Source organism: Heloderma suspectum, chromosome 14, assembly GCF_057233095.1.
Source record: "Heloderma suspectum isolate Gila_16-S chromosome 14, 16-S_ref, whole genome shotgun sequence".
NCBI lineage: Eukaryota > Metazoa > Chordata > Lepidosauria > Squamata > Helodermatidae > Heloderma > Heloderma suspectum.
This window is the reverse complement of record NC_139471.1, coordinates 12,350,349-12,365,970: the sequence shown is the minus strand read 5'-3', so window position 1 is coordinate 12,365,970 and position 15,622 is coordinate 12,350,349. Positions and strand designations below refer to the sequence as shown.

General features: G+C 47.6%; 1 protein-coding gene across 5 annotated transcripts in view; it reads right to left on the bottom strand.

Annotated features, from left to right (window-relative positions):
- Window positions 1-379: 379 nt before the first annotated feature.
- The window catches only part of ARRDC1 (arrestin domain containing 1), a 76,420-nt gene continuing 61,177 nt past the window's right edge, over window positions 380-15,622 (bottom strand). For 3 of the 5 annotated variants that reach the window (XM_084820647.1, XM_084820648.1, XM_084820650.1), the window contains one exon: window positions 380-14,343. In XM_084820647.1, the coding sequence (XP_084676773.1) occupies window positions 13,858-14,343 (486 nt within the window). In that variant the 3' untranslated portion in view covers window positions 380-13,857. The remainder of the gene's footprint in view (window positions 14,344-15,622) is intronic. The other 2 variants (XM_084820649.1, XM_084820652.1) reach the window with 1 other exon arrangement.

Here is a 15,622-nt window from a genome sequence, read left to right as displayed (position 1 = left end):
GCACCACAGTTGAAGAAGGATGCAGACAAGCTGGAGAGGGTTCAGAGAAGGGCAACAAAGATGATCAGGGGACTAGAAACAAAGCCCTATGAGGGGAGACTGAAAGAAATGGGCGTGTTTAGCCTTGAGAAGAGAAGACTGAGGGGAGACAGGATATCAATCTTCAAGGACTTCAAAGGTTGTCACAGAGAGGAAGGCCAGGATCTCTTCTTGATCATCCCAGAATGCAGGACGCGGAATAATGGGCTGAAGTGACAGGAAGCCAGATTCCGGCTGAACATCAGGAAAAACTTCCTGACTGTTAGAGCAATACGACAACGGAACCAATTACCTAGTTTGGTGGCGGGCTCTCCCACACTGGAGGCATTCAAGACGAGGCCGGACAGCCACCTGTCAGGGATGCTCTGACTTGGATTCCTGCACTGAGCGTGTGTGTGTGTGGACTTGATGGTCTTATAGGCCCCTTCCAACCCTACTGTTCCATGGTTCTATGATTCTAAGGTGTCCCCTGTTTGAAGGGCTGCCCAGCCCAAGCCTGGTTTAAAGTTCCAGAACCCTAAGAAAGGAAACCAGGCAGGGGGCGTGGAGTTTCCCACCCACCGTTAGCAGCACCTGGGCTGCTGACCGAGTAGCAGGCACACCGCTCACCAGGTCACAGTTTCCCACCTGCACTGAGCAGGGGGCTGGACTTGATGGCCTTGTAGGCCCCTTCCAGCCCTACTGTTCTGTGATTCTAAGGTCCCTCCACATGATATTTGGGGATCCAGCCACTCCCCACACTGTAGCTCACCCCATTCAGCAGACTCTCTTGACTCTCTGTGTAGCATTTTCAGGGAGATGGAGGGGTTGCCATGGGAAGGAGGGGGTGGGGAAGTTCACTTCCATCAGTGCAGCTGATCCAGCATAAATCTGGATCCACCCCTAAGGGTGCAAGCTTATCTCACTTAGGGATGCTGGAGATATTTGAGAAGGACTGAAATGGGTTCAGAGTTCTAAGACTCCGACCTGTGGAATCTGCTGCAGATCAGCCTCCTCACACCACATGGAGTCCATGGATGTTGGAGTCTTTTGTTTTTTTTGTCTTTTTTTACTTTCCCAAAATTTGCGCAAATTAATTTGTAGGAAAATACGCAGGTTTCTGCCAAGTCATATGCCATCCTGGAAAATATATGCGGGGAAAAGTTAAATGGGATGGGGGACAATATGCCAAATGTTTCGTACTAATATAAATTACATAAATTGTAAATTGTTGCGAACCCTCTAATGATTTGTGTATTTTCCACATAACGGAGGAAAAAAATCAATTCCGAAATGAGCAGCACTGCACAATCCACGAAACACATATGGGACAGATTTCACACAGTCCAGACATCCCGATTCTCACTTATGTGAAAATAAGTCCCATTGGTATAGTTCTGAGTAAATAGGCATTCTTATTCTTAATAATCATAATGCTATTGTAATTTATATACTGCCTTTCAGGATACATATCCTTCCAAGGCACCTCACAACAAAACAAAGTTATGGTAAATACAATTACAATGAAATCAAATCTTCAAGCATAAAACCATGGCAGAACAAAATATGTAAAAGCAGGAATTATTTGTAAGAAGCCTTCGCGAAATACCATAGGATTGTACTGTAAGTACATCATAGAGGGAAGGGAAATGTATAATGTATTTATTTATTTATTGCATTTATACCCCGCCTTTTTTCCTCTTGCGAGGAACCCAAGGCGGCTTACATTCTCCTCCTCCTCTCCATTGTATCCTCACAACAACAACCCTCTGAGGTGGGTTGGGCTGAGAGTCTGTGACTGGCCCAAAGTCACCCAGTGAGCTTCCATGGCCAAGTGGGGACTAGAACCCGGATCTCCCAGCTCCTAGTCCGACACTCTCACCACTACACCACACTGGCATTCATTTCTAACATGCAACTCCCAGATTAATAAAAGATTCGGGAACAGCTGTTCATTTGGCCAGAATGGTAGTTCTAAGCTTTAAATGCCTGGCAGAAAACCTACAGCCAAAACATACCTAAGGCTACAAAAGGGTGGTAGCGGTCCTCCTTTTGCAAACGTTGAAAGAAGGTTTCTGTTGTGCAACTTCCCTTCTGCCACCCTCACACCTCCCTTCCTCCCTTCCTTCTTCCCTTCCTTCCTTCCTCCCTTCCTTCCTTCCCTTGGTACACAGTAATCTGAATTAATAGCAAGAGATTTTTCAGGCATTAAAAACATGATATTCAACCATCAGCTCCTTTTGGGAACAAACACAAAGAAAGCAACAGTGCAAACAGGGCAACAATTAGCAGCCTTGCAAAAGACAAAGAGGACAGCCCTGACTGTTGATTTTTCAAGAGGGAAAGATAACAGAAGCTGGCCACAACCTCAAGTTATGCTGATCACAGCCTTTGCCAAGCAGGAGAAGGTGCATTTAGGTGAGAGGGGGAACAGCAGGCCCACACTGGGAGATTATAATCAGACCTATTAATCAACATCCAGTGGGGAGAGGGGATCTAATCTGTGTTGGATACCACTCCCCATCTTCCAGTCATGTGAATCAAATATTGCAGTTCTTGAAATCTCACTGAGGTCTTCTTCATGCATTTGCTTTCAAATTCCTTTGCTTGCGGCAAAATACATACTGGTTTCACATTTCAAAAGTGACTGTATTTCTACATCCCAGCCCCAGCTGCAGCCAACTGCTTTCTGTTCTTACAACATCAGGGTTGTAGGTTTGGACATGATCGAGGCACACGCAGCCTACATGCACTGTGAGTTAAATGGGTGAGTGTGGACTTGAATTTCCATGATCCATGTTAAGAATATTAGAAAAGTCCAGTTCACAATACTGGCCAACTGCATACGTCTGGGAAGTTCCTGAGCAAGGTTTGAAGGGCAACAGCTTTCTCCTTCAGTGTGTTTCTCAGCATCCGGTATTCACAGGCATACTCCCTCTGAACATGGAGGTTCAAGTTAGCCTCAATGACTAATCACCACTGATAGCCTTCCCCTCCTCCATATTTTGTTTAATCCTCTTTCAAAACCATCTAAGCCAAATCTTGTGGCCATGAATTCCATAAGTTAATTTATGCACCGTGTGGCAGTCTTTTGTCTCTTGCCAATCCATTTCATATTCAAACCCAGTCTTTTGCTCATCACCAAAAAAGAGGACGAAAGAGGACACAGATGTGCATAAAATTTGCCTACGCTAATTTTTATGTATAGATGCAAATTTAAAAATAATAGGTTGGATCGAGATTTAGGTGAGTGCAACTCTGCTGGTGGAAGCAGATGTCCACTCCCTGCAGCAATGTCTCCATCTCCCTGGAAATGCTACACAAAGGTTAGGGGATCTTGCTGAATGGGGTGCAGGGTGAAAGGAGGGATCTCTGAAAATCAGAATGCCTTCCGTTGATGGAAACAGAGCCCTTCCATCAAAGGACAGCAGATCCAACCCAGTGTTTATGACACAGTCTGCCTGTCATGGCAGCAATACCTGGGTTCTTTAACCCAGGAATTGTGTGGATGAGTGGAGTGTGCAAGCTGTCATCTCCGCTTTGGATTAACGCCCCATTCCCAAGTTGTTTCATGACATGCAAACCTGGAAACCCTTGGTTAAACAACTCAGAGTTAATCCAGCAACTTTCCATGGGCAGTTGTTGAGTTAGCTCTGGCTTGTTCATGGGTTAAACAACTTGTTTCAGGACCAGAACTGAACTGAGCTCGCAGTCCTTTCAGTCCAGTCCTGGTTAATCCCAAACTCTCTTCATTTCAGTAGCCTAATATAGGTGGAAGAAGTCATTTTGTTGTTGAAACTGCTAAACCCTTGGAGTCAGTAATGCTTTCTAATCTACTGCAAGTCACCCAGAGATCTACCAAAAGATCCTGATCTATCTTCTGCCCTCTGAAATAGGGCCCATGGCCACCCAATCTGTTCCCACTTCGCTGCAATCAAAAGGTGATGCAGACATTGTGAAGGGTCTCTCCCTCTGCCCACCCATGACCAACAAGAAGAGAAGAACTACTTCCGTAATAGAGAGGGGGAGAGCAAAGAGGTTTTAACAAAATGGAATACATCGAAACTTAAGCAGCAACAAAGCAAACCTCCCCCCCCCCCAAAGCAGTGCACTTTAAATTGGGACCATTTCTTTGAAAACACTGTGCATGAACATCTAACAAGGTGTTCGGCCTTAAGCAAGTCATTTCCAAATGCAATGACCAAGAGCTCTGAGATCCCAAGCTATCATCTTTCTCTCCAGCAACAACCATTATGCATGATGTGGAGAAAGCGGATAGAGAGACATTTTTCTCCCTCTCTCAAAATACTAGAACCCCATGGGGTCATCCTATGAAGCTGATTGGTGGGAGATTCAGGACAGATAAAAGGAAGGACGTCTTCACACAGCGCAGAGTTGAACTATGGAATTCACTACCACAAGACATGGTGACGGCCACCAATTTGGATGGCTTTAAAAGGGAGTTGGACAAATTCCTGGAGGAGAAGGCTACCAATGGCTACTAGTCCTGATGCCTGTATGGTACCTCTGGGATCAGAGGCAGTGAGCCTATGTGCACCAGTTGCTGATGGGCGGGAGGGTGCCCTTGCACTCGTGTCCTGCTTGCAGTTTCCTGGTCGACAGCCGGTTGGCCACGGTGTGAACAGAATGCTGGACTAGATGGACCCTTGGTCTGATCCAGCAGGGCTCTTCTCATGTTCTTAACAAGAAGGAAGGGGTATTTCTGAAGCCGAGTTCTTGAGTCTCGGTAGTTCTTTACATTAGCAAAGACTGAGATATGCTTTAGGCGGCCCATTAGGTAAAAAGAGCCAACGGTAGCCCAGTTGTGCATGCATCAGGGCATCCACTGCCCAACATAGCTTTACAGCCACTACGGCTTCTTCTACACCTCGGCTCCTTTGGATTTCTTTAACTGGGTATGCTTAAAGAGATTGCTCCAGGAAGGAAGGGTCTCCACAGAACACAGGAGTTAAGAACTGCCCGCTTTGGATCCCTTGTCAAAACATGAGCTGTACAAAAGAGGCACAAGGCTGCAGGCGTTGGCTCTCTAGGCCGCTCAGCCCAACCCTTTGCAGACAGGGGGAACGTGGCATGAAAGCAAGTTGCTGCTGCCACCCAACGGCTGCTCAGAAGAATGGCCTGTCCCCAGGTGGCCACCAAAATAAAAGTCTTCTCTCCGCAGCCTGATGGCAGCAATCAGAAAGATACATGCCTCCGCCTCACCAGTATGGCAGCCTCCAGGACAGTTAATTGAGGGCAGACAAGCAATACAGGATCACCACAGAAGCAACACCTGGGCTTGGTTTCCTCTAAGGATGCCAGAACATGAGAACTGACTTCCTGGATCAGGACAAAGGTTGGGGTGGCCATATGTCTGTTTGAAGGGCGGTCGGAAGGCAACTGTTGAAAGGCATCCTCTGTTACAGGGGTGGACAACTTGATGTTTTGTCCTACCCTGCTCCCGTGATCGCTCACCATTGGCTATGCCGGCTAGGCCTCATGGGAATTGTAGGCCCAAACATCTGGAAGGCCACAAGTTGCCCACCCCTGCTCTATTTGAAGGGGTGTCCTGTCCAGCTCCTGTTTAAATATAAAAGAACCATAAGAAGGGAGAACAGGGCCTTTGGAGTTAGCACCTGGACAACAACAGACTCAGCAGGCACCCAGCTCACCTACTCACAGGTGAGATTAAGGCAAGATGTATTACATTTATATTTAAATGATAGTAATTCTTTCTGAATTTGCATCTATACATATAAATTACCATAGGTAACTTTTATGTCAATTTGCCCTCTTTTGTCCTTCTTTTTTGGTGATGCACAAGTGGTTGCCATAGGGACAGAAGACTAGGATTGAACATGGGATGGATTGCCAGGACAGACTGCTTCACTCAGCACATGAATTAACTAATGGAATTCATGGCCACAGGATTTTGTGATGGTTGCCAGCTTGTTTCTAAATGTGCATCTAGACATATAAATTAACATGTGCAAATTGTATGCACATCAGTGTCCTTTTTTGTGGGAGAATGAATGGGAAATGAGGAAGGATGGAGTGATGGGGGACTAATCGGACGTCCTGTGATAGAAACCTAGAGAGAAAATGTTCCATTCATTTATTGGTTTGCAAACCAGGATTCCTCAGAATAGTCCTCCCAAACCAGGGCCCTCCAGCTGTTTTGGACTTCAATTCCCATCAGCCCCAGCAAGCATGGCTGGGACCTGTAGTCCAAAACATCCAGAGGATACCAGTTTGGGGAAGCCTTAGAAGCTTTGCAGGGTGTGTTCAATGACAAGTTCAGTGACAGCAGACAAGGGTTTGCAGATGACTTACCCGCTGCTACCCATCTTCCCCAGTTCTGCACATCTGCAGGAAACTGTTGGGCATTTTCAGTTGCCACAGGACAACCTCGAGGCCATAAAAGCCTGGGCCAGTCCTCCACGTGAACGTATGTGCCCAACAACATGTCCCAGCATCTTTATTCCAGGTATAGGACTTGCCACAGCTGCCACGATGGAGTTTCTTCACAAACACATCATGGTGGATACGGTATGCGAAAGCTGCTGTTAGGGGCACTGGAGAAATTCGAGATGGATTATAATGAGCTTGGATTTCTAAGAATCCGACCTGCTGAATCCACTGCGGAGCAACCCCCTCAGGCCGTGCGGAGTCCGTGGACTTTCGGATGATTTTTTTACTTTCCCAAAAGTTACACATATAAATCTGTAGAAAAATATATCAGTTTCTGCTGAGGAAAGGTTGAATGGAATGGGGGACAATACACTAAATGTTACGTACTGAGGTAAATTATGTAAAAACTTACATAAATACTTACGTAATTCCGTATTTTTCCGCATGGCGAAAAAAAAGATTCGCATCCGTCTGTGGGTGGATGACACAACGAAAGGCGTCTGAGAATCCACGAAACACAGACGGAGCGGATTTTACACAGTCCGTACATCTGTAACTGCTGCAATAATTGACAGCAGGCAGATAAACACATAAATAAATTTATGTGCCCCCCCTCCCCACAGCAAAATATCCTCAGGGTGGTTCACACAGAAGGCCAGCCCAAGACAGAAGCAGAAGAGCAAGTGGTACACACCTACCCAAGCCAAGGCTAGTCAAATTATTATCCAAGACCAGTCGAAAACATTTGGGCACTTGACACAGAAAATCCCGCAAGCACCTCCCTCTCATTGCCAGTAAAAAGGCAACAATAAATTAAATAACCAACAATATGCTGCCCTTTCAAAATGCCTAATGGTAGGGCTGGTCCCGAAGTCTTACGAGCATTCACACACAAGTAATTCCCATTTGAGGAGTTTTGGGGGGAGGGGGCAGATTTCATTGTGAACATCTCTAGGACTGCAGCGCCTTCAAGCTTTCATAGATGGAAAAAATTAGGAACAGTCTTGTGTGTGAGTAGCGCTCCTGTTCAAGAACCAAGAATCGCCTCCTGAATGCACACTTTTACATTCCTCTTATGACAAAATGAAAAACGGAACTGTACAAGTCCCATTTGCTTCCATTTTCATTTGTTCCAAAATGAATGCTGTAAGTAACAAATGGGGAGTTTTCATTATCCTGTTCGTATCCATTTGTCACTAGTTCGCGGGGTGGCGTGGGACTTCCCTTTTCTCAGAAGCTGCTTTCAGTATCATCCAAGGGGATTCTGAGAAGACCAGAACAAGGTTGCTACCCTTGAGGGCCATGTTTTTCCCAGAATGCCTTGCAGTCATCAGGACATGCTTGGCCAAAAAAAATGAAAAGAAAAAAGGTGACTGACAAGAAGCGGGCATCAGAATTATCTCTGCTGCCACCACAAAAAGTAGAGCGCACGCGCATTTGTGCGTGAAAAAAAATGTAGAGAGACAATGTATGATATACAACTAAGATAAGAACTAGAGAATAATAATAAGCATTTGTTGTGTAAGGGGAGCCTAAGGTCTTACAATCTTAAGAGATATTTTAGTGTATGTGTATTGTTGTTGCGTTGCTGTGGGGGGGGGGGTTCAACAAAGAAAAAATGTAGAGAGAGAGGAATAAAGAAAATGAAAACACAGGTGAACAAAAAAAAGGAACCAAATATAATTTAAATGGATGGATGACAAAATACATTTTTTGATAAAGATTAATGGAATAATGAAAGGGGGGGTACACAGCTCCAGTGCATACACACCTCAGCTATCCACTATTAAGCATCACTCATCAACTGTGTATGTCGTATTGATTCTCTCCCCAGCAACCTGCCCTGCTCTGGTTTCTCAAGCAAAGCACACTGGGAAACTAACCACAGCAGTGTTTTTTTTTTTAACTCACATTAAACATTAATAAAATGTTTAATCTCTCAGTGGATCTCGATTATTATAGAATGGCTACAGCCCAAAACACATTCATACATTTAGGCTATCTGAGGAGGCTGATGAACTCACGGGGAGTGCTGGGGGATCACATGGGTAGTGGCGAGAGTGTCGGACTGGGAGCCAGGAGATCCGGGTTCTAGTTCCCACTCAGCCAGGGAAGCTCACTGGGTGACTTTGGGCCAGTCACAGACTCTCAGCCCAGCCTACCTCACAGGGTTGTTTTGTGAGGATAAAATGGAGAGGAGGAGGATCATGTAAGCCACGTTGGGTTCCTTGCAAGAGGAAAAAAGGAGGGATATAAATGCAATCAATCAATCAATAATAAACAGACCAAGAACCGGTTTCTCCATGGATGATTTCTGTGATTTAAAAGCCGGTCATGTTTGTTCTTCTTGGTTAAAAATAGTAGAAAACCAGTGTCATGGGAAAACGTGTGTACGAGTCACTTATTTAAGGGTTTTTAAAAAGATAACGCATCCTATTCCCAGAGTGGTTCACAAAAAAAGAGTAACACAAATTAAAATGTAAATGCCCACATGATAGAAGTGAATAAAAGTTATGCATGGTGTGGGGAGAAGTTAAGAACAGAAGAAGAGCCCTGCTGGATCAGACCAAGGGTCCATCGAGTCCAGCATTCTGTTCACACAGTGGCCAACCAGCTGTCGGCTAGGAACCCACAAGCAGGACACGAGTGCAACAGCACCCTCCTGCCCATGTTCCCCTGCAACTGGTGTACATAGGCATACTGCTGCTGTTTGAGTCTCTCAACGACTAGAACTGGGAGTCATTCAATGGAGCTGAATACTGGGAGATTTGGTACAGATAAAATGAAGTCCTTCTTCACCGTTACAGCTATGGAATTCGCTACCACAGGATGTAGTGATGGCCACCCAGCTGTATGGCTTTATTTATATTATTTATTTATTACATTCTAATCTGCCCAATAACTAATGTTCTCCGGGCAAAAGGGGTATTGGACAAATTCATGGAGTGTGAAGCCATTGAGGTCTACAAGACATCATGACTGCATGCAAATTCCAGATTCAGAGGCACAATGGCTAGTCTTACCCAGGCTGGGGTGCTCTCCAACTCCCATCAGCCTTAGCCAGCCAATGGCCAGGGATGATAGGAGCAGAAATCTAGAACTTCTGGAAGGGGCTAGGTTGAAAACAGCTGCACTATGTCTTTGTGGACCAGGTACTGGACAAGGACCCAGCAGGGGGGGTTTGTTCTGAAGTAAGAACAGGGAGCTGTAGAGGGAGATCCCGCCAGCCTTGGTGAAAGACCACTTGCTTTTTTCCCTGTTCACTTCCATCCCTTTTCCCTTTCCTTTTTAGATTGTAAGCAGGGACGGACTTGTTTTTATTGATTCTATGCAAGCAGCTCCATGAAGCTCTTTGGCTGAGGAACATGATAAAAAATGCTTTAAAGAAATGAATCACAGAATCATAGAATAGTAGGGCTGGAAGGGGCCTATAAGACCATCGAGTCCAACCCCCTGCTCAATGCAGGAATCTAAGTCAAAGCATCATGCAGATTATTAGGAATAGTCCATCAGAACACACTGAACAAGTGCTTCCATCAGCAGGGTTTAATCAGAAGGGGACAGGGAAGAGAAGAGAGAGACATTCAAACGAATCCGTCCAATTTTCTCAGAATAATTTATTAAATACATTAAAATTTTGTATTTTGAAATTTCACCATTAAAACAAGTTGATAAAAAAAAAACCCAGACAAATGGTCAAAGAGAGAGAGAGGGAACCAATCATTCTATAAAAACAGCTTGTGCAGGGGAGTGTGAACATTCATGTTCATGTTGCAGGGGGACAGCCAGGGAAGGGATTTGAGGGAGGGGCAAGCCATGAAAAAGGCTTCCGCCCCAGGACGAGGTTTGGAATGGGGTGGGGGGAGAAGTGGTGCTTACAGCAAGACAGATTCAGAAAGTGTTACGCCCACCACGGCACCCGGCCATCACACGAACTGTCAGAAGCCACCCTTAAGTTGCTTTGATGGAAGGCACCACGTCATGCCGGAGAGCACATATAGGAACACCATTTGAAGCCGGGTGGGGAACTCCCAGTGGTGATGAGACTAGAACTGCCATCACGCCTGACCACAGGCCATGCTAGCTAGGGCTGGTGGAGTCCAGCAACATCTCGAGGACCGCGGGGTCCCCACCCCTGATCTGAAGAAAAACCAGAAGAAAAATAGCCAACTAACCTCACCTGACCAAGAACCGCTGGTGATGTGAGCTGCAGAGGGGCACACAGCATGGCAAGGCAAGGGGGTCCTGCTGCCTCCCTCTGTCTGATGGGCCAAATAGTCCATCACCCAAAGCTCCATCTCCCAAAGCTCCTCCCTCTGTTTGATGGACCAAGTAGTCCATCACCCAAAGCTCCTTAAGACACAAGCATTAACATCTCTACTTCACAAAAAGATGCTTTTCTTTCTCTCTTTCCCTTTTCTCTCTCCACCCTCTCACCATCCAGGCCCGCTTCTTGGGAGACAAGACAACAGAGGTAGAATTCGGACAGAACCATGATTGTCAATACTTTCCAGCCTGTTCGGAGCCACAGCAGGGGGGAGAAACACAAACAGCAGTTCCGACAAGCACTCGGAGGCAAAGTGCTTTGGAGGTATATTTGAAGGTGCTGATCTGGGCCAGACGGCATGGTTTGAACACAGTGCAGGACTCAAGAGGATAAAGCCCTTGTGGGGGGTTGGGGAAGGGCTATACATAAAGGTGTTTCTACCCAGGGCTGCTTCAGTGCTAAGAAAAAGGGTTGGGTTGATCTTATTAGCTGCAGAACCATCTTGCTCTTTGGGAAATATGCTCCCCCTCATGGAGAAGAACCTCTCTCACCCATAGGCACAGAGTTTGGACAGCAAACACTACCGCTGAGAGGCGTGTCAATTGAGGAGGGTGTGCTGTGGCTTTTGGTCTTTCCCTGCAATCATTCTATGCCAGGGGAAAATGGACAGCAGCTCTCCTGCGGTCCCTGCACTGCTCTCTGGCAGACGCCCTGCTGCAATAGGGTGCCCGTGCCTTTTTGGATGGAGAAGGCAGAGAAAAATCTTGTAAAGCAGGGGTGGCCCTCCAGACGTTGTCATCCTCCAACTCCCATCAGCCCCAGCCAGCACGATGATGGGAGTTGTAGTCTGACAACATCTGAGAGGGTCACAGGCTCCTCACCCTTGCTTTAGAGATTTAGCCCCCCCACACACATCCATACCCATTCCCCACATCCTGGTGCCCTTTTAGCAAGACTAAAAGGCTTGCTAGGGATGATGGGAGTTGTAGTCCAACCCCCAGGAGGGCACCAGATTGGGGAAGGCTGAAATAATGAGTGACACACACACACACACACACACACACACATCCATCCATACGAGGTGACTCGGTAGCATTTCAGATAAGGCATCACGGGTGGATGTATAGTAAAGCAGCAAGTCAGATGGTGGACGGTACAGTACGAGGAGAGGGTGTTGTACAAGGCATCCATGGGGCAGAAGAGTGGTTGCCGGAGAGTCTGTGGTGGGGGGCAGGAAGGTGGCCCCTCCTGGCAATGCTCTGGACTGTCTTTGCTCCCAGCTCAGCACGGCCAGACACGTTTCCGAGCCCAAGTTTAGTTGCTGTTGCTCAGACTGGAGGTCGCGGTGCTGCAGCTTTGTTCGTACGAAGGGGGGGCCTCTGACAGGAAGAAAGAGACAACAGTTGAGATCGCTCTCATGCACTGTTCCCCCCACCCCGGCAATTCAGGGAGGGCTAGTCAGGGCCGGCCCAAGGCATTTTGCTGCCTGAGGCAAAGAACAACATGGTGCCCTCTCCCATTCCATGGACAAAAGGCCAACCAGCCAATGAATCTCCTGTCAACACTGAGGATGGGACAGCGTCCTCCACTGCACCCAAGGGCAGCAGGCTAACTTAGGGGTTGCAGAGTAGGCCGCATGGCACACAGCTCTCTCCTCCAACACCTTGCTGCTGCTTCTCAGCACCTGCCGCCTGAGGCGACTGCCGCACTTTGCATAATGGCAGGGCCGGCCCTGGTGCTGGTTCTCTTCTTGACAGCCGAGACTCATGGGTTTGTTGCGCAGCATTCCCTTTCATGAACAGCCACCCACTACAGGTCCATAAGGCAGGCTGTAGCCCACAAAAAACGCACCTTTCAGATCCGCAAACCTCAACGGGTGGGGAGAGGGGATGAGCATGCTCTCCCTCCACAGTCGCCCCTTTTGGGCAGGCAGACCAACTTTGAAAACAAACCGGCCCTGGGGGCGTCCAGTGCTTCCTGCTGTCAAGGAAGGGCTGGCTCAGCGGACTGCCGCAAAATCCAGTCACAGAACTGCTTCCCTCCCACTTTGCCTAGAGATTAAAAGAAGTCTAAAAAAACAAAAACCAGACTGAAACAGATAAACAGGGGGCTGGGGAAAAAGAAGAAGAATGAAATAACAGCCGGCCTGAAATGTTGGGTGGGGGAAAACAGGGCAGAACAAACAAAACAATGCTGGCGTCTGAGCCGGGGATAGGGGGCTGAAAAAGGTTTTCCCCAGTTAAGATTCTTTTTTATTTTCCCAGTTGAGTTTCATTTCTTCAGGTTTGGAGCAGTGCTTCTGGTTTAGTGGGAGGAGGGTATAAAAAGAGAGTGAGAGAGCCAGTAAGAGCAGAGTCGGGGAGACCAGAGCCTGAAGAGAGGGCAGGAAGACGCAGCCTGGAGAAGTCTAAGTACAGCTAGGGTAAAGGAACATGGGTTCTGCAACTTTTATTTTCTCTTAATGCCTATTGTATCACTCAGCTCTACTGTGTAAATACCTTAAATTTACCAATAAACTGTTGTGGTTAAACCCCTAGTGTCTGGTGTCACCCCACATCTACACCCTAAATGCCATGTTATTGAGAAGGGGCAGTTTAAAAGTAGATGGGACTCTTAAGGAGGCAAGAGATCCTTAAGGAGTTGCTCAGAGGCTCCAGGTCATAAGGGGAACCCTGACACCCCCAGAACATAGGTGGTGACCATCACTAGGCCAATTCAAAGAGGAATCAAGGCAGGGACAGGGCACGATTTGTGCCCCATCCAGATGGTGCTGGACTGCAACCCCCATCATCATGGTCCATGCCCATTGCTCATGTTGTCCAGCCAGAGCTGGCCCAAGATATTTTGCTGCCTGAGGTGAAGAAGAAGATGGCACCCCCTCCCATTCTAAGTACAAAAACCTTTCTTCAAGACTGAACATCTCTCTTCAACCCAGCGACGGGACAGTGTCCTCCACCACACCTGAAGGCTGCAAGCTAGCTTAGGGAGCATCACCTTGCTACCGCCTCCCAACATTTGCTGCCTGAGGCAACCGCCTCACTTTGCCTAATGGTAGGGCTGGCCCTGTGTCCAGTGACATCTGGAAGGCACATGGTTCCCCATCCCCCAAATAAGGGGAGGTTACACTGTCCTTTTTCAATGTAACAAGCTGCTGTCCAAATTCAGGGCAGAGCAGATTCATGGATGTAGTCCAACTGGGGGCCCTTGCCTTGACAATCAGGTAGCCACTTACCATATGGGTAACCCCAGGTGCTATACTCCGGAGGCAGGATGAGGGAGCTGGCTGTGGTGACTGGAATGACCGTTCCCTCGGCATAATAAGGGACCGTTGCCCCTGTCGACAGGCAAAGCGTGGGGTGATTTGGGGAGCTGGTCTGCTCAGAGTCTAGCCTCGCTTCTGGGAAGCTCAAGCTTGGAGCATAGCTGAAGGGCTGCTGTTGAGAATGGCTCTTGGTGGGGATCGAAACGTTGTCCATAGGGTGACAGTAGCCACCGGCTGCCTCTTCATCTTCCGGCGGTGCACTCGGAACCACGGGCGTTGGGGCATGGGGGGCCAACCGTGACGGGCTCAGGGGGATTGGATTCACAGCAATGTTGCCGATGTAAATTGGGAGAGTGACGGAAACCTCGGGAGACTTGAGGCAAACCTGATTTAAAATAAAGCAGGGTGGGGAGAAACCAAAACAGCTAACATAAGAACACGAGAAAAGTCCTGAAGCTGCATCAGACTAAAGGCCAGGCCAGCATTCCGATACCACAGTGGCCAGCCAGCAGACTGTGGGGAGCCCACAATGTGCAGGACAGGAGTTCAATAGCCTTCTTCCACTGGTGTTCCCCAGTAACTGGCATCCAGAGGCACAGAAATTGTGAACTTTCATGCACACACCCCCTCCATGAGTTTAGCTCTACATGCTAAGAAACAGTAGCGAGATGACCAATGAATCCCTCTCAGCAGCCTGTCTGGGCCCAAAAGGGCTGTTCCCATTACCCAGGTTGCCTCAGGAACGGTCCTGAGGGGGGGGTACTCAGGCCAGATGACCTCAATGACCCCCCCCTTTCCTCCATTCCTTTCCCCCTTTCCTCCATTCGCCCTCTGGGCCCAATTCAGACAACAGCTCAGAGAGAGGCCACAAGGAAACTGGATGATTCTTCTTCATCTCCTCAGTCCAGTCACTGCTCCCACGGTCAAAGAGGGCAAGGGAACGGGCAGTGACAGCAAGGGACAGCAGCAAGAAAAGGACCAGGAGTTGTGTGTGTGTGTGTGGGGGGGGGGACAATGGCTCCCCTGTAAGGCCAGGGGCCTTGACAGGCACCCAACAATTCAAACCCAATTCAGAAAAAGTGTTGTGCCGTATTCCGCCACAAAATAGCCTCAGTTTTGTGACAACCGCACACACACAAATTCTAAGCAACAAATGGCATGGTACAAACAGCTAGGACATTAAAAAAACCCTGCAAAATACAAAATATTGAAACAATGGCAGGGGTAGATAATCTCCAAATGCTTTGGACGACAACCCCATAAACCCTGACCATTGGCCCTGCTGATTGGGCCTTAGGGGAGTTGTAATCCAAAACTCCTGGAGGGTACCAGGTTGCTTCTGTACTAATATACCCATTAAGCAAAGCTACCTTCCATGGTAGGCACGCTTCTACCTTGCGCTGCTAAGTTAAAGTGTGTTCAGCAATTGGCTTAACATAGATCAGAATGTTCACATGATTCCATGTTTTGAAACGGGCAGAAACACGATCCCATGTGAAAATAGCCCATCGTCATGGGACGTTGTGGACAGAATAGTCCGCATTCATGCACTAGTGTCCTTGATTTAGAAGCCGTTTACAGCTGTGAATCATCTCCCTGGAAATTTTCAGAACCTGTGTTCTTGTACCATTTTTAAACATGTTGGTTTGCTTAACAAAGATGTG